The following is a 26,834-nucleotide window of genomic DNA, read 5'->3' as shown; positions in this document are numbered from 1 at the left end:
TGAAGTGATGCCATAGAATACGAAGTGATGCACAGCACAGCCAATACAACTCCTAAAAATGTACTAAAAAAAGTTGCCCAAAAGTTCTCTTTGTGAAACTATTTTCGGTCACAAACAATTTGTGAAACCACAGTAGAAAACTAATATAAATTAACAATTTTTAGTGAAACAATTAATGAATTTTGGTATAAATTTTAACCATGGCCTCCTTGATGTATGGAGACAACTTCGTTGTTCAGGCCTGGCGCATCGATAAGCTTCAGCGGTTTTTTCGAGACCGTAGATGGCGCCCTATTTAGCGCACTGACGTTTATCTGACAAATAGCATTTGTGAGGTTAAATCCGACAAAAAAATTGAATTTAACAAGTACAATCAGCAGAAGAGAAGGTGAAAAAGAGCTTACAATGTAATTGATAAATTCTAAATACAAAAACTCAAAAAAATTAATAAAGTAGTAGATTTTTTTCGGGAGTTTGGTGATTCACGAGCGGTGCGTGAGAGTGAGCAGAGGTCCAGACAGGGACTATAAATATCTATAATCTATGGCAGGGACTTTGGAACGGACGGTCCAGAGATACTCCAGCAGAGAGTAACGCAGCAGAGGAACGCTGGATCGAGCTTTTTTAAACCATCTCATTTGAAAAAAACGACTTTCTTTGTACATTTTACTAAAATTAAATTAACAATAGCAGGTTTTGAAAATACGTGTGTGCAAAATAGTTTCATTTGCCTAAACAATGTATTGCAAATATCTGCTGGTTAAAAGGTTGCAAATATCTTTCAGAAAACTTAAGCCATGTCTTAAAAATCACAGATTTGTAACGCATTCTACCTAAACCATTGGTAAAACCATATAGTATGCCTAATAAATGAAAGGTACTTTGAAACATCGTTTTCTTTAATATTTATAAACGATGACGAACCACCAATTCACCCTAAAATAATTTGTATATCTTCTGAAGCTGAAAATAAAAAATCCTAATGATCGTAAAATGATTTCCTGGAAGAGTTACACTATCCAAACGTTCATTCAGGGCACAACTTTAGAATTATCCTCACATTTCCTACGTATTTCACGAATGCACATTTACATCTTTCAAATTTATTAGTCTTTAACCTCAAAATTGGTATTTGTCAAATAAACGTCAGTCCGCTAAATGCAGCGCCAGTGGAGAATCAGCCGAACTTAGCGATGCGCCAGGCCTGAACAACGAAGTTGTCTCAATACATCTAGGAGGCCATGATTTTAACAATAACAGTCACAAAAAATCCACCTTAGAAAATTCCAGCAGCCCAACCTAAACCGCCTAACTCTCAATCCGGTCGACTGGAAAATAATGTGTCACGCGTCAGAAATAGTAAGGTTAGGTTCGTCTAACCTCGAAATGGCTCTGCACATTACCAAACAACTTCTCACAATATGTAAGCCCCAAACGAGACTCTTGTCGGGCTTACCGAAGTTGAAACAAACAGAAGCCCCATGTGTCATAAGCTCCAGACGTCCAAGACTCAACCACTATTTGAACATGATTTACCAGAACTTCGACGAAATCCCTTTGGTTTCAAAAGGCTGGAACCACTCGAAATCTAAAGGCGATTCCTTCACTGTTAAACCTGTAAGTACCCCTGACGCGCAAACCATCCCTTTGAATTCACTAAACATTGATTCAAAACTAATTGAGGCGCTAAAAAAACGAAACATTGAAACAGCCACTGATTTTCAAGCCAACGCTTTCTCCTTATTCGACAAGAACAAACATTTGCTGCTTGCAGCCGAGACAGGGTCTGGTAAAACTATTGCATATTTACTACCAATAATTTGTAATTTAATTACGAATAAAACCCCAAAATTGAACACACCTCAAGCTTTGATTCTTGTCCCTAATCGAGAATTGGCGTATCAGGTAGGCGAAGTGGCCGAGGCACTTGCTGAGTCACTCCTCAATGTCAAAATAATAGTAGGGGGAAGGACTAAAAAAATCATGATGAACCCCGAATTTGGGGAAGTTGATATTTTGATTGGCACACCTGGCGCGTTAGGGAAATTGTGCACCGTAGGGGTGTACAAACTCGAAGAGGTACAATTTTGTGTTTTGGACGAAGCTGATACTCTAATTGATGATAGTTTTGTTGATCGAATTGTGTCAATAATACGTCGAATGCCTCTAGCCAAAACAATACTTGTCTCAGCCACGATGCCGAAAACCTTACCCGAAGCCTTAAAACCAATCGAATCAAATATGGAACAGCTAGTTTCGCCAAAATTGCATAAACCCCTCCTGAACATTACGCAGAAGTTTATGCGCATTACACGATCGCAAAAACCGTCGCATTTATTACAAATCGCCAAAAGTAACAAACGCCCAATGATGATTTTCACCAATCGCAACGAGACGTGCAATTGGTTGGCGATGTTTTTGCGCGAAAATGGTGTTTCCTGTGCAAATATCAACGGGGATATGAATTATGCAATCAGAATAGAACAATGGAATCGGTTTATAAGAGGCGAGACTATGATTTTGTCTGCGACAGATGTTGGGTCAAGAGGGTTGGATACGACGCAAGTTGAGCATGTGCTAAATTACGATTTTCCCTCGTATGCTGCTGATTATTTGCATAGGATTGGACGAATTGGAAGGTTGGGGAGTTCAAAGATGTGTAAAGCAACGAATTTTATTTCGGGGCCTGAGGAAGTTCGATTGGTGCAACAGATTGAGGTGAGGTGAATTTGGAGGACTAAAAAACTAGGAGGTGAAATAAAGTCAGAAACGAAGTTGAAAGCTTTAATAAAGCTGAACGCTATGTGAAATACCTAACTTACAAATTTAATAATGGACTTTTATCTAATGTCCGAAAACTAAATCTTTTACCTGTGACATTCCGTCACAAAAGTTGTAATTTTTGTGACGTTCGCGAATAAAGTAAAATATTGTTTGATCGTGGCCGAATGACGATTGAACATACAATTTTGACATTTAAATGTGATAGTCAAATTTGACAAATCAAAAATTTGTTATCAATCTTTAATAGTCCTCCGGCATATGAAATATTAGATTTTGCTAATGAAAATATAAATTTATTTAAAACTACCATTTAGAGTCGCTTTACAATTTTAATACACAAATATCCTTTAAGTATTTCAATGAGAAAAAGTTCACAAAATTAAAAAACAGGTATTTTACCATTCATTAAATTAAGATCTAAACGTAAATAATTTACCAAAAGAAAGAATCGAATAATATTGCTGGAACCAAAACATAATTTGAAAATATACAGGGTGCTCAAAAACAACTCAGTGGTACGTTGTTGAGAAGCATGTGCAGATCACGGGAAAAATCTTAATGTTATATTTTAAAAAATCTGGAACAACAAACTTATTTTGCTAACTTCCTCAATTTTTATTATTTTTTAATGTTTTTATGTTTCGCACTAAGTAATCGTTCTCTAACAAAACGATGAATAATTATTTTTAAATTTACTATGAGATCTTAGCAGTTTTTTTAATTTAAAAAAAATTAAATTTATCAAAAAATCGTAGTTTGTAGAAGTGCCAACACTGGGAACTATTTCCTAGGAAACCGTTTCAAAAATAATTTATTTTTATTGTTGATCAAATTCTATTGCGATCACGACTGTTAGACAACGTTGCCACATATCATTTATTTAAAATTTGTTATTTTAAATAACTTTAATACAAAGAATTTTTTTACTATTTTCACCTTTATGTGTAAGCAATTCTCTACCACATTCCATTGAGTTGGTGCGCCGATTTTTGAGCACCCGGTAGAAGGATATTAATTTCCGCTTTGTCTCATATTTTTCTAAATGCTGCAACTAATGTCAAAAATAAAAAAATAGCTAAATTTGCAAAGAGTTTCAGTAAGAAAATCACAAAATTTTAAAAACGATTCATCAAAAAAATGTTTAAAAATTAAATAAAGAAAATCCAGGAAAATATTTACAAGTTGCCCAAATCAGCACAATTTAGAAAATACAAATTTTCGATCCGCTTCATCTTTTTGCCGACGGTTTGAGTACTTGATCAAAGATACCAAAAAGCATAAGAGATAAGTTGTAGAGAATCTGAATAAATAAATAAAAAATGCATTATTCAAAAACGAAAACAAAAAACAAAAAATCAGTAAAAGAATACTACTACATTTTAGAATCCTTATTTTCAAAAAGTAAATAGTTTACTAAAAAATAACGAAACCAAAAAACAATTGAAAATCCTACAAAGTGTGACTATTAAAAGTACTTTTTACAGTATCTCAAAAACAAAAGTTATACACGTGATTAAAAAGTGTGGGGCAATCTCTGGAATGGTGATAAAAACCGTGTAGTTAAGCGCGAAAATTTTCAAACAACTTAATTTTAATATTATATTTTTTAATTTGTTTTCTTTAGCACTCTTTTGTTTCCTATGACGTCGAATGTAAATTTATTGTCGATTTTGCAAGTTTTGAACGTCGTAAAACATTAATTGATGATTTTTTTTAACTGGTATCGTTTACTGTTGCAATAGCTGTCGTTTTCACTAGCTAAAATAAAAAATATGATCTGAAGCAACAAAAAATTAACTTAAAAATTTAACTTTGAAGAGTTATATCTCATGAAAAATCTTCAAACAAGTTTTTATCACAGGAACTTTAATTCAGTTTGATGTCCTTTGTCACCACCAGGATATTGTCCGACACTTTTGAATCAGCCTGCAGACGTATACAGGGTGTCTCAGCTTTTTTATGAAATTTAAAATGCAGATATTTTAAAAGATAAAGATTAAAATCAAATTAATGCAAAAACTTAAGTCTTAAAAACGTTATTTTTACAGGCCTTTTTAAAATGTTAAGCCTTTTGAGACTTATATTAAAAAAATTATCGTCAGTGAAAAATGCTGTCAGAAAAAACTTGTTCGTGGAAGACCTCTGTTTCGCGAGAAAAATGAGAAACAAACTATTAAACGTGGGTACAGATGCAAATGCGTAGATCTTTATAAGACAAATGAGCACTACCATTGAATTTTGGTCAATCCTACTCGCAGAAACGTAACTGTCACGCAAGGGACATTTTGCAATTATCTCTCACCCATATAAAGTTAAAAAATAATATTTTTGACTTACTTTTAGTACTGGATGCTTTAATTCTTTCAAAAAGGACTAAAGACTGAACAACAACTGAAAAATTCTAGACACTTGAACATTCAGGACTTTGGAAATGTTTCGTACACTGCTGATTGGATTATCTTCAAAAGCTTGAATTACAAGCCCCAACTTTTGCTTCGTTTCCAGTGACGTGTTTTGTCCTCACTCGATTTTGTTTAGGTACGCTTCCTGTGTCTTCAAATTATTGACGATTCTTTGAACTTTAAATTCATGAAGGCTTCGTTCGAATAACATTTCTCAAAAAGTCCAACGACACTTTCCATAGGCGAATATTGATTCCTTTTTTAACAACACAGAAATTTCAGCCACTGTTGTTGGTTTTTAAAGTAATTTCACCAAATGAAAACAATTTTACTTTTCTGACAGAGCGCACACTTTTGACAGTTTTTTTTCAGTGGTACACAACCTGCCGCATAGAAAGGCTTTATCAATTGTTTCAAAAGGTGACTGTCCAAATTACTATCAAAATGTGGATAAGTTTTTAACAACAAAATTTTTTTCTTGGATCAGCCGAGTGATTTGGTTAATTTTTGGTGTGGCCATTTATTTTTCGGGGTTTAATGATCCAACGGTAATTTGGCTTTATTTTAAATAAAAGAAATGTGTTTTAAAATTTCATTTTTTAACTTGAGGCCATTTTTTTGCCCCTTATTGAAAGACCACCTCCTAAAATATGTGCATTTTAAATTTCATAACAATCCGTTGACAAATAACGGGGACATTAAGCTCGAAAGTCTTAGCTGAGACACGTTGTATGTAGAAATCAGCAGTAAAGTTTTTATTTTAATTTTAAATAAAAAAACTAATTGGACAGTTTGGTGAACTCCTTGCAATAGTTGGTTTGGTTTAGAGATTTTTTTTATTGTATTATAGTGTCTTTTACGAAAGCTTAGCAGTTTTTTGAGCAAAATTAAAAATTACGTTAAAAATGTTTAAAAAATTACATTACTTTTACCATTTTCGAGTGTTTAAATCATGTTTTGAAAAACAAAATATTTTTGCGAAAATTTTCTTTAAAAATAAAATAAAAACAGCAAATTCGTACAAACTGATTTTCTCTGTTTCATTAATTTTTGAATAAGGGACTTATTTATTTAAGATTTTTTCAAACCAAACCTACAAATTTAAAAACATATCGATACTAAATAACTAAATAGCAAGAACTAAGTTTTTCGAAAAAAATTTACCGAAAAAGAAATTTATTAAAAATACTACATTTTCAATTTTTTTTCAAAGACATTTCGCAATTCTCTTGAACTTTGTTCCTTTTATATTTCATAAGAAACTGAAATTTTTGGTTTAACCTAACGTAATTTTCGGCTAGTACTTGACGAAATTTTGCTCGAAAGTGGCTTAATCGAGTGAAACAACCAAATTTGTAGTAATTGTGTCGTACCTACACTACAATATAAATCATTTTGTAAATGATGTTCAAATTCTTGTTTCGTTTCAAAGTGGGTTATATTCTATTCTGATCCAAGTGTTAAAGTTTATTGTTAAAAAAATGTTTTCCAGTTTTTTTTTAATTGTAGCTTATTTACTTTGATAAAAACTTATTAAATATAACTATATCAAAGTACAACTCAGAATTTATTAAAAAAAAAAAACGGGTTGATACATCGTGTTTAATAAAACTATACAACTTGTTCGAATTACTGCAATCCTTTAAAAGTTTGTGACAAAACAGCCTTTTGCTATCTGTGAAAATGGATTGTGATAGATTTAACAGGTTTTGAAACCAGTTTGTAATAGTTTTAATTTTTAAAATCAAGCCAAAAGTTGTTTCTCATACATTTTACATTTTAAGAAGAAATAAGCTGCATCACCTTCTAAACTTTTAGTCCTCCATTCAAAAATATTCGTGATCTCGACGTGATCTTTTCAGTTGGCAATTCGGAAAAATCAACCTCTTCAAAATGTCGATGGAAACATAACAAATATTGTACAAAAAAAGATACAAAAAGGGATGCGTCAAGCGATGTAAAAACTGTTTTATTCTAAATATAAGTTACCAAAGATCGTGTTTATTTATTGTCCTCACTGTCGCTATCACTCGATGATAACTCTTCGTCTATTTCAAGTCTGTTTCTATTCACTAACAAATCACTCTCATCCTCTTGGTCCTTTTTATTGTCAGAAAATTCAGGTGGCCATACGTTGTCTTCTTTCAAACATTTGATGTGTTCATTCGTTAATATTCGCACTATTTCAGCTTTGACTTTATCGCCTTCGGTGATTGGTTCAACAAGGACGTAACTGCCACGTTTCACCCATATATTTTTACGGAATTTTGTTGGCATGGACACCAAATAAGTGGATTGGTTTGGTGCCAGAACTTCGTGTAAGTTGTTGCCTTTGGTGCTAATTATTCGGACGATGGTTTGGTTTTCAGTTGGTAAAGACATGTCATCGTCTAGTGCTTCTTTGAAAACGTGTTTCCGCTTGGTCTTGCGGGACATTCTGCAATGTAAAGCTTTCTATCAACAACAAAATAAATTATACATTCATAATACATCCTTGTTTAGACAAAATCAAAAGACTGGTCAACAAAAAAGACATTTCATTTCATGATGGTTTCTAATTCTGAAGTCAGGTGCTCTAAAAATTGATCGAACAAAAAATTGAACCTTAAATTCTAAGGGTCGGTTTACCTACAGAAAGAGTTAATTCAGAATTAAACTAATTCGGATTGTTTTGCCATTTAAAATGTCAAGTTAATCTCGAATTAAAATTTGATTTGCATTTGATTACAATTAAGATGTTCTGCAAACCGGCTCTTGCACTTAAAAAATACAGTATACGACTTCTTGGTACATTGCCTCACAAGAAGCTCAAGTCCAGCCAGTTGTCTGACTTTTCATGCGTAAAATTTTTGTTTGGAGTTCAGCAAATACTCGTATTTTCATTCTTGTAATATTAATTTTTTCTTTTGTTTCTTTTTTCCTTGCATTCGAATTTTTATATGATGTTTTTTCTTTTCTATCATCCCTCCTGTCTTTTTCTTTATTTCTCTTTTTTCCTTTCTTCTGATATCAGAAGATTTTGAGTATATACTCAAGATTCTAGTAGATCTGTTTGTAAATAAATACATTTTTTTTGCACGACTGAGCTCTATTTGATTGTTTATGGTAGCGCTCAGCTCCGTTTGCGTGTGCGTCATCTGACATTTCTGTCACTACGTTTACATAGCAGGGGCATAGCGGTGACAAACTATCAAATATTTTTTGAGGTTACGAAGTGTTTAAATTATGAGTTGTTACAAAAAATACAGATTCACAAAACAAGAACTAATAAACGCAGAATCAAAAACCTAACGAAACGCAAATCACAAAACACAATAAACGAACGGAAAATACTTGCGATTAACACCGATAACACTTTCGACAACCAAGTGACGACGTCTATAATTTACTGTCAATGTCAGGTTGACAAATTCGTGACACTTGACGGTGTTGTCGAAGTGCACATGTAAATTAATGTTCAAGGATACCACCCTTAGATACCCCTTAGTTGTTTAAATTTGCATTGTTTTTGATAATTTTTTTACAGCTTTGTGTTGGTAATGAAAAAATGAAATTGATGACGCACACGCAAATCGAGCTGACCGCCACTATACTAGGCCTGTTTCCAAAACAGTATGTGGTGTTTACTAGTTGTTTACCAATAAACATAACCTGCTGTCTTGACACTTATTTTGACATAATTTAATTTAATAATTTAAAAAAAAAATAAGAATCGTGCGAAAAATGTCATAAGCATCACGAACGTTAAGGATTGCCGATCTCAGACAATAATTGCAGTCGGCGCTACGCTCCTTCTCCAAACAATTGTCTTCGATCGGTAAAATCTCCTTACTGTTCTTGATACTTAATATACTATTGTTTAGCAGTTGAAAACGTTAGAATCTTTAGCCGATCGTTTATTGGTTCTGCGTTTCTTTCTGGGTCTCTTATTACACTGTTTCCGTCCATGTGATTAATTGTACAGGGTGTCAGTTTTTCGAGCTCCACTATGGGGATTTGAGTTATTATAACTTATAAGAGATACGAAGTCGATTAAATTAGGGCCAAGTTGTGCATTGTTATGCTGAACAATTTTCTAAAAGAAAATTTAATGTTTTTTGTTTTTGAATTATTGAAAAAAAAAACGTTGTTTGAACATCTCCTCTTGGGACTCTGAGTATAGTTCAACCTTAATAACATAAAAACTGATGAAACATTTCCAATTTCTTTTATAAATGTAAACAAAATTTTTGAGTGAACAATGTTGATAAATCTGGAAACGCTTGGCACAAACCACTGTTGTTTTAAGTAATTTTAGAAAAAGAACTCGTGAGGAGTTGGTGAACCCAATTCATTCCGCTAGCTACAATCACTCCAGAAACATTACAAACCCTGCATGCCAAAACTTTTGAGCATTTAATCAATTTTTAGTGCATTGTTTATTCTCACTTTACATTGTTTAAAATATCATAATAAATAAAGCTATACGCCGCTCTGTTGCATTATGACATATTTAAAAATTACTATAATGCGCGAAGTAATCCCACTAATAACAATACTACAACGGCGTAACCATGGTTTTAAAAACTAAAAATTAAATGTGTTTACTAGAGTTCCTATATTGAGTTCCAATAAAGGAACTCTAGTGTTTACCACCTTTTAATGATGTTACTACTATATACTATACTATTTAATGATATTATACTTTGATTATACTTTTTCAGTTTTTACGTGTATCTTTGAGCAATGTTACCTTTTTTCATAATTTTTTACGCCCTCATGTAAAAACAATGCAATTGTATTTTTTTAAACATTTTTTCAGTATCCAGGGACTAGCCAATTACTCCCTTTCAAAGAGGTGCGCGACTTTCCGGACACTTTGTTTATTTATTTATATTTTTTGGTATTCTTCTTGTTTTTCTGATCCATTCAGTCCAGATAAAATTTGTTCAAAGAGATGGAAAAAATATTCCAGCGTAATCCAGTCCACCATAGAAATAATCTATTTCGAAGATGGAAAAGAGTGAAGCAACTGAGAGGGGGCATAACGTTATAAAAAATTTGATATGGTATTAAGAAACAACTTTTTTATGCAAAAATAAATTCCACTTCAAATAGGTCCTAAATTTAAGAAAAGTATTTTGTGTTACAATGAATCCCAATGGTAGGTTAAAGCAAAAACTGATAAAAATAAAACAACTGGTACTTATAATTTTTTTATTAATCAACATAACACAATCATTTCAACTGTTCATACCAATAACTAAATTTGCCTCCCGCTTTCTTAACCGCTTGGTTTATATCCAACCCTTCCCCATTTGGAATATTATAACCCTTTTCCAACCCATGCGGATTCGATGGCGTCATGCAATCATCCTTTGCATCTTTCCTCAACACAGTATCAACCTCCACAGATGAAAAAAACGCCACAGACTGCGGCAAATCATAAATCCCCAACCTCACCGAACAAAATGCTCGCGTCAAGAGATTCGTCACGTGCATTGCAAGTGCTCCTTGATACTTAAATCTTTCCGGAACCAAATACCTCACTTCATCGTGAAAACTCAAACAGAATCGCGCGTTTTCGCCCATAATCCACCTCATACACACTAGCATCAAGTGCAAAAAATCTGCCGCGCCACTTTGTACAACCCAATTGATTCTGGTCGGTAAGAACCGGTCGTCGCTTGACAGTTTGGGTTCCAAGGCACGGCTTAATCGTCCGTTTAGAAACGGAGTTCGTGGTTCCTGACTTGTTGCAATGCTTTCCAAACGGTTGAACATAGCTGATTCGGTTCCACCAACCCATTTGGGTCTTTCGAACATATCATCAATACGTCTATTCCAGGTTTTGGCTATTTCAAACGCCTGCCAATGGGAGTAGTTTTGGTCGTAATACTCCAAAACAAACTCTTTTTTCAAGCGATAGATCCGTTTGCCTTTAGTCAACGCAAACATTTTCGCAGCTTTAGTCTTCGCCTCACCATCCGACATCGACGGATTGAACTGTTTCAACAGCCGCTCAGCGAAATTTTGCCCAGCTCCATAAATCCGCGCATAGTTAATAACTTTGGCATGGTCACGTGATATACCAACTGCTTTAGCAGTCACACTATGCATATCAGTACTGTCGGCTTTAGTTCCACTTAAGGTCATCCAACCGAAGGGCGTAGCCCCATGAAGCCTAGCCCTGTCGGCATCACCAATAATCGACGCAATCCACAATTCTTGCGAATCGACATCAGCCCCAATTATATTGTAACCAGGTGGTGCTTGCACCATTGCCCGCAATTCCGAACCGACCCGATCAGGTCGGGCGTTCGACGCCGTCATCCAAGTCGGTTCGACGGCTCGCCGAGTCAGCGTACCGCACACTACGACCTGCGGGATGATCGCCCCACGTTGTGCGCCATCATCTAGTGCGGCCCCACGTTGGGCGCCATCACACCAAACGACCATTTGGTCGAAAATACGGTCGCGGTTGTTGCGCCAGTACCACAAAGTGCGCGCTATTGCCAGGACTTGTTCGGCACTTTGTGTATCACCAGCCAGTACGTTTTCGGAGAATTTGTTCAAAAAATCCTTAGCTAGGGGATTACCGACGTTGTATGCAGCGCCGTTTTTGTGCGGTAATTTCAAGAAGTAGCAACAATCTTCGATTTCGGTACTGCACCAAATGCCCGAAGTTTTATCTTTGCGAATTTTCGAATAGTATTCTTTTCGCATCAAGTTATCTTGCACGATTTGTGTGATGTTTGCGAAAGTATCACTCGAATCGTGTTCCTTTGTGTTGATTTTTGATAATGGACATTTTTCGAGAAGTTTTGCTAAAGGTAGTTTTCGGGAAGTTTCAGTGTCATCTGTGAAGGGGATGAGGAAACCCCAACCCTTTTCACGAGTGTAATGCAAAGGGTAGCCTTCCCACGTTAGAGATAATAGTTTAGGTGTGATACGTGTCGAAGTGCTGATTAAGTGAGGACCAGGAACCCAATCTGGAGAATCTGGTTTTGTAGATAGTTTTCGGTACCATGTTGGGTAACCGGGGAGGTGGGAATTGACCCTTGAAATGTTGGCTTTTGTTGCCATTAAATCGCGGAATTTTTCTTCCAGAGGGTCAGTTGCTTCATCATCGGGTGATTGTGGTGGGGGTGTTTCAATTTGTTTAGTCTTCGGAGAAGTTTTCTTTATTTTGAGATTTTTTACTGTCCAGTCTTCATCCCATAGCCTAATGGAGGAAAAATATCAGAATGGTGGAGATGGTAATAGACAGACATTCCATGTTAAAACCAGACATGTTTATGTTTTATCAAACAAGTTTGCACAAAAATATTTTCAAACTATGTTGTTTTAAGTTTCTAAACGTTTAACTTAGCTTAAGCAAACAGACCAATAACAAAACAAAAATTCATAATCAATAAACAAATTTTGTACCGATAACATCTTTTGCTACCAAACATTGGATTTCTTTGTAAAAGAAAAATGTCTTGCAGATTTAGTCTACTGACAATCAAACAAAAATTGTTTTGAATTTAAAGAGTATGGAAACATATTTTTTATACTTGGCGTTTACAATACGTTTATTAACGTCTATCAGTATGAGTTGTTTATGGCTCATTAAAATACAGTATACTTTAATAAATTTAGGGATATTTAGTTTTTAAGAGTTTCATCGATAATACGTGGAATACACGTACAGTGGCGGACACGAAATTTTGGACGCTTGAGTCATTTCGTTGTCAAAAGGTATAGAGTATTCCATATGTTTATGTCAACGAAGTTCATAGGCTTTCAAAATTCCGTGTCCCCAATTGTACGATCGATTTAATAATCATTTCTTTATTTAGTATTTATTACGGTTATCAACAGACACAAAATTCCCCAGACGACAACAAATTTTTTTGTCTTATCCCCAAGATACATAGAAGTGTATGGTACGTCAAGTTGATTTAAAAACGCCGGCAAAATCGAGAGTACGAAAGCAGATAGAAATCAGTTAAATAAAAGTGAAACAGATGGCACCACGGTAGGCGAAGGACTGTCAGTTTTGTTGATAGTGTTGTCAACATTTTTAAGCAAAGTAAAATTTACAAAAAAAGAAGCTTAAATTGATAAAAAAATAACTTGAAAAACTTTAATTTACTGACTCTGTTGAAAATATCAGTCCCTCTTTCTTGACCAGTCATCCCAGTAGGGAAAATTCTATAAAACTCAGCGGAAAAAAAAGTCCACCACTTTTTCACGTTACCAATTTCTATGACTGGTTAGCTTATAGCAGAATAAAGTGTTAAGGCTTCAGACACAAAATACTGACTGATCCAGAAATACTGAGTCTGTTGGCAAAAGATTTGAAAGTAACGCTAACGCCCTGGTGTTTAAACATTCTTGCGTGGATGAAGTGCTTTCTAAAACGTTTTTACAATAAATAACTATTTTTTATAGATGTCTACAATTTGATTTTTTTTAATAAGCGAAACCACAAAACACTTTATTGGATTTTTTCACACTGTATATTAATAAATTAGTTTCTAATAAACTAATTTCTGTTTCTAAGTACTCAAGTGAGGGCAAAATCAGAATTAGACATATAATCCGAAGATCAAGTGAAGTTCGATTTTGATTATATGTAGCATCTTGTACAAAGATCATTAAGTGTAGTACCCTTCATTATGGGGACGAATCAACTAGCGGCTAGCCCCCGCCGGTCTACAAATGTTCGCTCAGTCGAAATGTTGCGAGCGAGGTCGGAACAGTACGAACAGACCATAACGGATTTCCATTTCAGCTGGGCTGGTTAAGTCTAAAGAGTTTTCTGAGTATTTCAAAAATAATTACATTAACAATCGGCATTGATGGGCATATTGGAATAGTGGTTTTTATGGAAATATGTTGCGCGTGGCTGGGGCTTCGCCCCAGTTAACTAAAAGGAAACAAACCCCACGACCAATTAAACTCGAAAACGTGGAACTCGAAACGTGGAATAGTGTTTTTTTATGGAGCTAGGGTGGCGTACAGTTCATAAACATAAACACTATTCCACGTTTCGAGTTCCACGTTTTCGAGTTTAATTGGTCGTGGGGTTTGTTTCCTTTTAGTTAACTGGGGCGAAGCCCCAGCCACGCGCAACATATTTCCATAAAAACCACTATTCCAATATGCCCATCAATGCCGATTGTTAATGTAATTATTTTTAAAATACTCAGAAAACTCTTTAGACTTAACCAGCCCAGCTGAAATGAGAAGTCCGTTATGGTCTCCGTTCGTACTGTTCCGACCTCGCTCGCAACATTTCGACTGAGCGAACATTTGTAGACCGGCGGGGGCTAGCCGCTAGTGACGAATCACACATGTATCAAGTCAATAAAACAAAATTTTTGTTAACACCCACGCATGCGCTCATTCGTTTTAAAATCAATTGTCGCAACTTTCGGGTGAAGTGTTAAACCATGGGGTTGGGAGGGACTAAACTTCGTACAAGGTGCAACATATAATCAAGATCGAACTTCACTTGGTAATTTCTTTTGATCTTCTGATTATATTTGCACCTTGCACTTAGATCATTAAGTGTAGATGTTGAAAGCTGTTGCGACAAACGAGTGTTCCATTCAAGAAGATTTAAAGTAAGAGTCTACAAAAACTTAACAACACAATTGTTCGGTTTTCATTTTTATTCATGTCATTTTTTCTTCTGCTCATATTCGAGTATTACTATAAGTATTCTTTTGTATCTGATTTTTGTACAGTGTTACGGTCAGTAACTTCGGTTAAACTTCGCTCAAATAAAGACGAAATAAATAAACGCAATAGATAACGCTCAGGGATTACTTCACCAAATATTTTTTTAACGAATGGCAATTTTATAATTAAGAGAAGTTTTTGTTCAATCGGCCGTTTGGTCGTGTGCAAGGATGGAGAAGCTAACACAGAGAGGCCACACATCACTGAGATAGAATAAAATGTGTTTGGACGTGGTTATAAGTAGACGTCCTGAGAGATAAGTCATCTCAATTTCGGAATGCAAAATTTGGGCTCTTATCCAGTCCAGGAAGTAATAAGCTTAAGCGACAGTTTTTTGCCAACAGACAATTTTAGCAAGAAACTAAGTCCCCCAATATGTTAATGACATCTTTTGAGTCTTAAGCTTGTTATATCTTGGTCCAGGAGGATTTCATTGGATTAATTTTGAAGACCCGGTAAAGACACGTTCGTCCTCGGGGAAAGGTTTTTCGGATAGCATATCAAAAGAGGCACCCTTTTCTGATAAAGAAATTAAAACTTGTAGCAGTTTCATTTGATATGTTCAATTATGTCCATATCTGCGCCACAAAACTGCCTCCACAGCTTAATTTACAATAACACTGTCTTACTTACGTCGCAAGATACTGTTAGAATAATCCGCCCGTCCGGGTAAAACGGCTCCTAATAGAAGCGAAGGTAAATCAAGAATTGACTCAAATAATAGATCAAGGTTGTTATTTACCAGTAACGTATTATCACAACACCCTCGTCGTAATTAATCATAATTTTCATTAAAAGACAAGGAATTAGTGCAAGAAATGCACAATTTCTCAAATCAGACCAGATGTGTTAGTGCAAATGAACCTCCAAATCATTTTACATTTTGTTGGTACGAATCGAAATATACAGGTGTATCAGACATACGTGTCTTAATTTTAACAGGTAACAGAGCTCAACAAATAAAACATATTTTCTATTTGTAACCATTGTAATCATTGCAAATCAGACTCCTGTATACAACCGTTACTGGACATCCGAATTTGAGGTTATGCTTCAAAAGATCCAGAATTTTCTGAATTTTCAGAAGTTCTGAAATCCAGCAGCTCTGCAAGGGACAGACTGAAGCACTTTTTGTGACGACTACAAAACAGAGTCCTGTAATGCTGACGTTTTTGCCTGTTTTTCGTCCCGCTTCGTTATGAGACATCTAGATTTTCCAATTTCAATTTTCAGTCAGAAATAGTTTTTGAGAGGGCTCATTGTCCTGTCCTGTAATGCTGCCGTTTCCGCCTTCTTTCGTCCGGCGTTTTGGTTATGTTTCGAGATGCGAAAATTACAGTTCCAATATTTAGAACTCTAGCAGACCTAATAAGGAACCAACTAGAGCAATTTTATGATGACGGCAAAAACAGAGTCCTGTAATGCTGCCGTTTCCGCCCTTGTTACATCAGGTCATGTTTCAAAAGATCGAAAATTTTAAATTGTCAAGATTCTTACTTGTGATTGTCTCGAATGTGGCTAGGGACGCGATTTGACTTTGATTAAAAAAAAATGATCATGGTAAGCGCCAACGCCCAATAGTCCCGTGAATGACAGTTGAAGGGTAGGAGGAACCGTTCCCATTTCGTGTCGAAATTCTTTAAATTTTCGCTTTAGTCGTTCGACTAAAGCAGTGCGGAACCTATGGCGGTGCCGTTTTACCATTTTTGAACATTTTTTCTCGTATTTTTCTACGGTACACATGCACGAATTTGATACACATAAAAAGGAATGAGCGCATTCGTGGGAATATACCGGGTGTTAACAAAAATTTTGTTTTACTGGCGCGATACATGTGTGAATTTGTCCCCATAACGAAGGCTACTACATCTAAGTGTAAGATGGTGTCTCAGCTAAGACTTTCGAGCTTAATGTCCCCGTTATTTGTTAACGGATTGTTATGAAATTTAGAATGCACACATTTTAGGGGTAAAAAATGACCTCAAATTAAAAAATGAAATTTTAAAACACATTTATTTTATTTAAAATTAAGCCAAATCACCGTTGGATCATTAAACCCTGAAAAATAAATGGCCACACAAAAAATTAACCAAATCGCTCGGCTGATTGAAGAAAAAAATTAAATTTTGTTGTTAAAAACTTAATCCAAATTTTGATAGTAATTTGGGCAGTTACCTTTTGAAACAACTGATGAAGCATTTTTATGCGGCATTTTGTGTACCACTGAAAAAAACTGTCAAAAGTGTGCGCGCTGTCAGAAAAGTAAAATTGTTTTAATTTGGTGAAACTACTTTAAAAACCAACAGTGGCTGAAATTTCTGTGTTGTTGAAAAAGGAATCAATATTCGCCTATGGAAAGTGCCACTTTTTGTGAAATGTTATTTATGAAATTTAAAGTTCAAAGAATCGTCAATAATTTGTACCTGAACTAAATCGAGTGAGGACAAAAGACGTCACTGGAAACGAAGCAATAGTTGGGGCTGCAATTCAAGCTTTTGAAGAGAATCCAATCAGCAGTGTACGAAACATTTCCAAAGTCCTGAATGTTCAAGTGTCTAGAATTTTTCAGTTGTTGTTGTCTTTTTGTCCATTTTGAAAGAATTAAAGCATCCAGTACTAAAAGTAAGTCAAAAATATTGTTTTTTAACTTTGTATGAGTGAGAGATAACTGTGAAATGTCCCTTGACATTTGAAATTCTTGAAATGACAGTTACGTTTCTGCGAGTAGGATTGACCAAAATTCAATGGTAGTGCTCATTTGTCTCATAGAGATCTACGCTTTTGCATCTGTACCCACGTTTAACAGTTTGTTTCTCATTTTTCTCGCGAAACATACGTCTTCCACGAACGAGTTTTTTCTGACAGCATTTTTCACTGACAATAAATTGTTAAAAAGTGTTAAAAGGCTTAACATTTTAAAAATGCATGTAGTAAAAATTACGTTTTTAAGACTTAAGTTGTTGCATTAATTCAATTTTAATCTTCATCTTCTAAAATATCTGCATTTTAAATTTCATAAAAATCCGTTGACAAATATCTGTGATATCAGACTCGAGAGTCTTAGCTGAGACATCCTGTGTAATTGTTTTCGGTGGAAAGAGATTACGATTTCAATTATTTTTTATAATCGTTTTTATAAGCAAAACCAAAAACATTTTTTCATTTTTATTTGATATTGCATTTTTAGTTAAACGGTTTATACCAGATTCAAAAGAAGACCACATTACACTCCTTTTTTTTATTTTTCGCAAGTTATGAACGTTTGAAACAAAATTCAAATATAGACGGTTTGAAAAAAAATCGGAGATGCTAAAGTTAAGATAATTTAGAACTTACCATAAATCTTCCTTGTATTTATCATCATGTAAAAGTTGGCACGCCTGCTCCGCCCTCTTTGCCAATAAAAGCCTCCCCTCAATATCCATATCTTCGTAGGCTTGTTCAGAATTATCAATATATCGATTCCAGTTGGAATTTATCGGTAAATAACCAGTACTTAATTCGAGCATTCCTGCTAAGGTCACAGGATGTGGAAAGCGTTCCAAAAACATCGGAAATAACTCGTTTAAAACACTGTAAGTTGCCACAACATCACCACTACAATATTTCATAACTGTTTGAAACTCTTCCCTAATATCGTTTAAACTCCCTGTAACAAAAAGATCTCTCGTTTCTTTCGCTACTGATTTTCCGCCACAGTACAACTTGTGAACTTCGTTTAAACTGTTCAAGGAACTATGTTGTTTCCAAATTTCGTCTTCTTCATCGATTTTGCCCGATTTGAGTATTGCACGTTGGTAACTGGTTAAACCACTTACACAAACATGGAGACTCATTGTGTCGAGAAATCTTGTAGCCGTTTGGTTTAACCAATATTGTTCTTTGACTCTGGCACGATCGTATGAAACGTTATGGCCTATTATAATTTTTGGTTTTTTCATATGGTTGGTGAGTTTTGCGCCTGTGTCTTTAGTTGTACTTTCGAGAGGTATGAGTTGATCGAGATTGTATTGATGGGTTGTTACAGGTTTGCTTGTACCATCCAGTAACATTTGACTAACCCATCCATACCTGTAGGATAAATTCAGTTTTTGATCACAGTTGTCATGAATTTGGCAACACTGACTAAAGCACAAACGAACGAAAGCAAGTGAGTGTCTTCAATTAATTGCCCATTAACAACAAATTCTTTTATTCTGGACAAATCTTGAAGTTAATACCAAATTAAAACCAATTGCATCTTTTTCATCGCAACATGCAACTTTTGACATGTGTCATTAAAATTTATTTATTTTTACTTTTTAAGACTCAGAAGTTCCATAAAGCAGGAATGTAATTTGTAAACATCAAAATCACAAAAACATTTACGTTAAGAAAGAAAAAGAGTGTATTAATGACGTCTATCAAAATATAAATACATCCTTTTTTACACAAAATCAGTTCTGTTACAATTTAATAATTATATTTTTTACCAAAGATGCAAAAACACTTGAAAAGTGCAATTACACTGTTGTATTTAGAAAATTAACTTCGTCAATTTGTGAAATTACGAAATAATCACACTAAAATGCTCAACAAAGCAAAAATATCATTTTTAAGTTACGCATTCTTGAAAACTTAAAATAATGGAACGGAAGCCTTTATAAAATTTCCAAATTTACAAGTTTTTGCCTTTATTTTTGATTAAATTCCTTAACTAGTTCTTGTTGGATTTTCTTGGCGTGGAAATTAACTAAAACAAAGTTTAAAAACCCGACTCACCAAACGTTTATTTGAAACACGACGCGTTTCAACCAACGGAAGTAAATCCTGATTTTGGGCACGCCAACTGAGGTAGATCTTCACCTCTTAGGAAATTTTTGATTAAGGCGGCCCCCGAAAACTGTCAAAATCAAACTGTCAAATCAAAAAAATATGTGTTTTTACACTTTTTTACTTTTATACATATCTCAAAATCGATAACAATTTTCAATCGGAAACCAACTGACAAATAAATTCCGAAAGCGGTAAGTCTTAAAAAATCTCATTCTCAAAAATTTTTTTTTCTAAAGGTTGTTTTTTCCTTGCTATTCGGAAGTAAAATTACCGTTGGGGGCGCCACTGAGCTAGGTCGAAAACAGTAACCATAAATGGCGGGAAAATGTTTATTCGGATATTTTGAGTGTTGTACGAATTTTGGGGCTTCACAATTATTACATTGCCTATGCGGAATGACTATTGTATCTTTGGTGCAAGAAACTTATGTTGACAAATGAGAGATGACGAGGAAAACACGAATAACGAATGACTGTTTGGTTCACTTTCTTTATTGGAAAATTATTACAAAGACACAACGGTAATTTTACTTCCGAATTGCTACTATTGGGTTCAATTTTTGCATGCATATTTACAATGATGTGCATGAATTGTGTATTTTTTTCCGATCTGTGCAGTATCTTGCGTTAGGCATCCAAGTCTCAGATCAGCAGACCAAAAAAACGGATTGAATACTAAATAAAAAATGTGTAGTTTTGTGACGAATTGATTTCTAATCACTTTGCTTTTTGTTTGGTACTGCTCCGTAGTCTATTTTTTGAGATATGTATAGTGGCGGTCAGCTCGATTTGCGTCTGCGTCATCAATTTCATTTTTTCATTACCAACACAAAGCTATAAAAAATTATCAAAAACAATGCAAATTTAAACAGCTAAGGGCTATCTAAGGGTGGTATCCTTGAACATTAATTTACATGTGCACTTCGACAACACCGTCAAGTGTCACGAATTTGTCAAACTGACATTGACAGTAAATTATAGACGTCGTCGCATGGTTGTCGAAAGTGTTATCGGTGTTAATCGCAAGTATTTTCTGTTCGTTTATTGTGTTTTGTGATTTGCGTTTCGTTAGGTTTTTGATTCTGCGTTTATTAGTTCTTGTTTTGTGAAACTTTCGAAAGCGTCAAGAAATTTACAATTATTAACTACTCTAAGAATTTTTAAGTTAGTGCTATCAATTCTATGGCCTTTGTTGTGATTATGGGTCTGAACAGCCTTTTTCAAAAATGTGTTGGGCAACACTTGATTTTTCTGTTGAATCTTAAATGCGCTCAATGTTCTTTAAATCTATTTAGTGTTAATGTTAATTGATCGACGTATCTGCCCAATATATTTTTGTTCACAATATTTACAATAAAGTTCATAAATCTCGGATTTTTCAAAATGTCCAACTTTATCTTTTGGATTTCCGAGAAAACTCTTGAGAGTTGTGCCCGACTTGTAAACAACTTGCAAGTCAAGATTTTTGAAAATTCTATTCAAACCTCTTGTAACTGAGGGAGTATAAGGTAAAGTTATAAAATTTGTTTTCTCGGGTGTGTTTTTTTCTAAAGTCGTGGATCCTTTGATCCTCTTATTGCCTTTTATTGATTCCATTTGACAAAATATCATGAACATAACAGGGTTTTTTAACAATAAAAACAACTGAAATGCAAAAATAGACATTTTAGACAATTTTTTAATAGTTTGAATATTTATTGGATGAAATTTGCCCAGATAATAATTCCGACTGAAAAAATAAAACATTCGAAAAAGTCAAAAAATACTACGATTCAGTAAAATATCACCAAGAAGTTCTGCTCTAAAAAGCTCTCCAACACACAAAAAACTAAATTTAAAACACAATCTGACGAAGTTCTTCGAAGCAGGTTGTAGTATTTTCATAGTATTTTCACTTTATAACGTACTAAAAGTCTAAAAAAGGCAAAACAGACTTAATTTACTACACTTCTTAATCTGTTTTAACATCACCAAAAAAATTGAACTCTTACTTAAAAAAAGCATTATTTTCACTTAGGACTTAATTTAGCGATTTTTCGGCTTATTTAACACGAAATTATTTAAAGTAACTGCGCTTTTAATGTAAAAAGAAAAACGTACCAAAAACGTTCGAAACAAGAAAAATTACTTTAGTTTTCGGTCCGATTTAACGAAATATTGCCAAAAAACTAAGGGTTTAGTTCTAAAAAATTCTTACAGAAATTTCTTCAGTAATTTCTGTTTTGACCAACAAAGATGCGTAAATGCACAAAAAAGTCAAAATCACATTATTTTAAACGTAATTGAACAATTTTTTAAAGTTCTTAGGACACATCCTAAAACGTTTGGAAAAAGGCAAAGAGAATATTGTTTTCGATCCAACTGAGTAATTTTCGACTATATTTAACAAAATCTTGCCAAAAAATGAGATCCAAAAAAATGAAACCCCATGGTTTTCAAAACTAACCAATTTAGTAATTTTTAAATATGTTTTGGAAGAAATTTTGTAAAAGAATTCGTTGCTGATTGAAGAAAACCTGCTAAAAGACACGAAATGTGCAAAAGTAATCTTTAATCTAATTCGGTCAGTCTTTGGTCCAGCATTTCACAAATAATACGACTTTCAGAAAAAAACTCCGGAAAAAATAATAAAAATAATAGTTATTTATTCAATGAGTTTGAGTGTAACTCGGACGCTTTATTTCACGAGTGGATTTTTAAAAGTGTAAAACCGATTTACACGAAAACAAATTGAATACATTTTATTCTTCGAATTAAACACAACAAGGCTTAAAATTGCTTTAAATCTGATAAAAACAATCTGACGTTTCGTATTGAGAAATGCCAAATTGTGGTCAAAACTTCCTTACACAGAAAAAAAAACCGTAAATTTTGACAGTGTCGAAGAATAAAACAACTTTATCCACAGCCAATCTATTGTTAGGTATAATATTGCTACTTAGGAGTCGTCTAATGATATCAATAAAACCTGTAGGTCTTATGAAAACACCATAAGACCCTTAACGAAATTAAACTGCATTTCTTACATTTACCTTTCTATCAAATGAGAAAATATGGTTGGTTTCATCTTTATTCGACGTCGAGCACAGATTTAACGTAAACGAAGCTGGAACTAATGTATTTTTATTTTAAAAATTAATTTAACAAACATCACTTCAGAACGTCAAATGGAAATTTTGAAAAACAATTTAAAAATACTGATTTAGTCTCGGATTTAGTCTATATTATCTGGCTGTGGATAAAACGTTGCAATGCATACAGGTCTTACATGTGTTTTATCGGTTTAATTAAACGCTCGAAACACATTGTAAGACCCTTAAACAATAAATTATTAATATAACTATTTTGCATACTTCCGGAATCTTTTGACTTATACAGCGTGCAAAAACTGGCGCACCAACTCAATGGTGTGTGGTAGAGAAGTGGTTACATATAAAGGTAAAAATAGTAAAAAAATTCTTTGTATTAAAGTTATTGGTAAATAATTAATTTTAGGTAAATGATATGTGGCAACGTTGTCTAACAGTCATGATCGCAATAGAATTTGAGCAACAATAAAAATAAATTATTTTTGAAACGGTTTCCTAGGAAATAATTCCCAATGTTGGCACATCTACACATTGTAATTTTTTGGATGAATTTTAATTTTTTTAAATTGAAAACACTTAAAATCTGCTAGTAAATTTAAAAATAATTATTCATTGTTTTGTTACGGAACGATTACCTGGTATGAAACATAGAAACATTAAAAAAAATAATAAAAACTAAAGAAGTTAACACAATAGGTTTGTAGCTCCAGATTTTTTAAAATATAAGTTTAGGAATTTTTTCAACATTTTTCCCGTAATCTGCACTTGCTTCTCAATAACGTACCACTGAGTTGGTGCGCCAGTTTTTGAGCACCCTGTATTTGACAAAGTTTTTCGAAAAAAAACACTTTTGGCTGTAAATTATGATAAAACACTCGAAAAAGCGCAATGTCAGTTTTAAGAGTTTAGTTCAAAAATGGTAAAATCTTTGAACTAAAGTAATGGCATTTTTGAGACAATTTGAATTTAATATAATTGTACTATAGTTTACTAATTTTTAAATCGTTTTTCACCAAATTCCTCAAACAACGCCAAGAACAAAAGATCAAATTTTTCGCTTTTTTTGGTCAAAATTCTTGCGTCTGCGGTACTATGAAAACCCAAGGAAAATTAGGTAAATTTTAAACTACCTCAGTAAATTTTTAGTGCGACTTCCTAAAACAAAAAACTAAATCTACACAAAAACTTAATTCTAGAGGTAGAATTATTATCATTCTCTCAATCATTTTCTAAAAAAAATACATAATCTTAATTCAAGTAATGTAGACTTGCCAATCTGTTACACTGTCAACTGTCTTTTATCAAATAATTCGGTGTCGCCAATAGAATTTTATTCAAAAAACACAACTATCAACTGTTACTCATCTAATATCAAAAAAGTCAGTACTGTCAATAGAATTCCTACCAATTCGGAAATAAAATTACCGTTGGGGGCGCCACTGAGTTAGGTCGAAAACAGTAACCATAAATGGCGGGAAAATGTTTATTCGGATATTTTGAGCGTTGTACGAATTTTGGGGCTTCACATTTATTACATTGCCTATGCGGAGTGATTATTGCATCTTTGATGCAAGAAACTTATGTTGACAAATGAGAGATGACGAAGAAAACACGAATAACGAATGACTGTTTGGTTCACTTTCTTTATTGGAAAATTATTACAAAGACATTGAAAAGCCTACCTTTTGGCATAATTTACGTTTAAGTGTATTAGCAGTTGTTAATCTTTATTGTAGTTTTGTAGATTTACCGCAGCATTTCATGATTTTTTCAGTGGAAAATTCTAACCTAAAATTCATAACACTTCACTAATTTATTGGTTTCTTGAGCCAAACTTTGTGTTCGCTGTGATCCATTACTTATAATCTTTAATTAGACAACTGTTTGATAACACTTTGTAATTAAAATTTAAATATTTTTCACTTTTTATCCACTTTCAAGTTCCAACAATAAACACTTTATACCACGAAAAACTACAGAACCAAAGTCAACGCTAGTATTTACCACCACGTACTTTTAAAGTAATTCTTTCTATTGTAAGTAATTAACACTATACACGCAAAATTGTTGAACAATTCATTAAATGTCAGTCATATGTCAGTTAAATGTGGCATTACGAAAATTTCTTTACTGTTTTCGTCATTGTTCAAAAGTCATCACCAGAGAGCGTCTAGTTAATTTTATTTCCGAATTGTATGATCAACTGTCATTCAATGTTGCCAACAACAATTTATTCAAAAAAACAAAAACAAAATGCTATTCAGCTAATGTCAAAATTATCAGTGTTGCCAACAGAATTCGCTTAAAAACATGTTACTCTTACCACGCTTCGTTGCTCACAGCCGTAGCCAAAGTCGGTGCTTTCCCCACTGTTACAGCAACTTCAATATCAAAAATTAATCCTTCTTCTAATGGATATGGCACTTGTTGTGGTTCCTCTCCTGGAACATATCTTGTCCACCCCTCCTGCATTACCCACTTATCAGGAGGTTTAGGGATTTTATTCGTTAAAAGTTTTTCGACCAAATCGCGATATGGTTTAACTTGTTGATCCCCAATTAAATGAAAATGTTCTTCGATATTTTTTCCTTCAAGCGGTGGTATTTTCAATTCCACATCATTCAAAAAATTCTCCGGTTTTTGTACCATGTTGTGCTCTTGTAGCGTTTTGAGACACTCTTTCACAATCGCTTCGTCGCACTTATTCACACTTAGTCCTTTAAAAACTTGCTCGAAAAGATGCGGAGACAACATTTGAATGTTGAATTGATTTACGCGAGGCCCCACACAGACCTCAAATGTGCAAGGAGAGGGCGGAATTGTTTTTTTTATTCTCGATTTGTCAGGGTTTGGGATGAATTTTTTTACACGCACAGAGGGGCGGTGAAAGGAACTGTGTTTAAAAACGTGTTGGAGTTGGTCATGTTTCGGCGAAAATAGCAATTTCGTACAGAACATCGCGAAGGTTTTGAGGTTACAATTTTGAATTAAAACAATCCGACTCACCTGCAAATAATTTCGGTCAAGGCTTCGAAAAAACACTCAGGAAGACTCACACAATTAATGTTTCTTCTGTAATTTGTTGGAACAAGAACTATAACAAATTGAACATAACCTCAATCAAAGCACCAGCTGCTAAAAACAACAACCGCCAAAGTGATTAATCTGAATCTGATTTGAAATATAACAAAAGAGGCTTCGTAAAAACGCTCAGCAAAACAATAATTATTACTCTTAAAATTTGTTGTAGCAAAAACTAATTTAAAAGAAAGAGAACATATTCGCTGTTTCAAAGCTATAAAAATGCCAAAGTCGCATTTTCTCTCAAAATTTGTTGTTACACACGTTGTTATAAATTATTCATGCACCATGCACTTCAGAAAAATAATAGGTAATTAATAACAATTTTATCAATCTTATTTAAAAAAATAATTCTGTACTAATGAGCGACCTTATTCTATGCTAATAGGCTGATTTCAAGTTGAGTTACGATCGACGCAAGTCGGTATTGTCATTGCCGTCTCGAGATGGCAGTGGTATTGTTATAGCAACGACGCAAATCTAGCAATGTTATTGGTTGCTGCTATGCAACTGCGATCCACGCAACCTAATGAATAATGACTAATAAAGCGATCAGTAATAAATCCGATTTTGATCAGTAAAAAATAATAAATGATCAGTATTAAATTAATTTTTGCATAGTAAAAAACTAGAAGTGATAATAATAATAATAGAATTTATTTCCAACAGACTTCTTAGTCTATGGTGAACCATATAATAAATATAATAAATGAACGTGTAGTCCTTACAAATATAACAATATAATATATAAAATGAAATACTAAAGAAGAACAAAACTGACAAAAATTCAGACAATTAATATACAAACTATTATAAATTACGAAGAAAAATATTCTAGTAGTTTGATCTTTATAGTTTTAATTTGGAAATTATTGAAGAAAATATCTAAAGCTACTGTAATATTATTATATAATTTAAAACATTTAAAAAGTGGAGAATTCAGATGATGA

General features: G+C 33.8%; 3 protein-coding genes and 1 long non-coding RNA gene across 7 annotated transcripts; 1 reads left to right on the top strand and 3 right to left on the bottom strand.

Moving 5' to 3' along the window:
• Positions 1-389: 389 nt before the first annotated feature.
• LOC135267177 (uncharacterized) lies at positions 390-1,249 on the bottom strand. Its single transcript, XR_010335530.1, has 2 exons — positions 1,015-1,249; positions 390-963 (listed from the first exon to the last, which is right to left on the bottom strand). It is a non-coding gene; the product is annotated as an uncharacterized LOC135267177 (long non-coding RNA).
• Positions 1,250-1,326: 77 nt separating this feature from the next.
• Positions 1,327-7,181, top strand: Dbp21E2 (DEAD box protein 21E2). Its single transcript, XM_963945.5, has 2 exons — positions 1,327-2,718; positions 7,049-7,181. The coding sequence occupies exons 1-2, from the start codon at positions 1,339-1,341 to the stop codon at positions 7,145-7,147; spliced, it is 1,479 nt and encodes a 492-aa protein (XP_969038.3). The 5' UTR covers positions 1,327-1,338; the 3' UTR covers positions 7,148-7,181.
• On the bottom strand, positions 7,135-25,965 carry LOC657408 (uncharacterized protein). Of its 3 annotated transcripts, none has more exons than XM_015979643.2 (2): positions 25,862-25,965; positions 7,135-7,623 (listed from the first exon to the last, which is right to left on the bottom strand). In XM_015979643.2, exon 2 carries the CDS (start codon positions 7,620-7,622, stop codon positions 7,188-7,190), a length of 435 nt encoding a protein of 144 aa, XP_015835129.1. In that variant the 5' UTR covers position 7,623; positions 25,862-25,965; the 3' UTR covers positions 7,135-7,187. The 3 variants fall into 3 exon arrangements, with proteins under 3 accessions (XP_015835129.1, XP_008192442.1, XP_968962.1); XM_008194220.3 differs by having other exon boundaries at positions 25,810-25,951; XM_963869.4 differs by lacking the exon at positions 25,862-25,965 and adding an exon at positions 18,237-18,368.
• Positions 10,369-25,995, bottom strand: PolG1 (DNA polymerase gamma subunit 1). Of its 2 annotated transcripts, XM_008194221.3 has the most exons (4): positions 25,862-25,995; positions 25,127-25,809; positions 18,237-18,971; positions 10,369-12,390 (listed from the first exon to the last, which is right to left on the bottom strand). In XM_008194221.3, exons 2-4 carry the CDS (start codon positions 25,759-25,761, stop codon positions 10,404-10,406), a joined length of 3,357 nt encoding a protein of 1,118 aa, XP_008192443.1. In that variant the 5' UTR covers positions 25,762-25,809; positions 25,862-25,995; the 3' UTR covers positions 10,369-10,403. The 2 variants fall into 2 exon arrangements, with proteins under 2 accessions (XP_008192443.1, XP_015835128.1); XM_015979642.2 differs by lacking the exons at positions 25,127-25,809; positions 25,862-25,995 and adding an exon at positions 19,662-19,787.
• Between the last annotated feature and the right edge of the window lie 839 nt (positions 25,996-26,834).

Source organism: Tribolium castaneum, chromosome 9 (assembly GCF_031307605.1).
Source record: "Tribolium castaneum strain GA2 chromosome 9, icTriCast1.1, whole genome shotgun sequence".
Classification (NCBI taxonomy): domain Eukaryota; kingdom Metazoa; phylum Arthropoda; class Insecta; order Coleoptera; family Tenebrionidae; genus Tribolium; species Tribolium castaneum.
The sequence above is the reverse complement of the archived record's forward strand: the minus strand, read 5'-3'. Positions and strand labels throughout refer to the sequence as shown.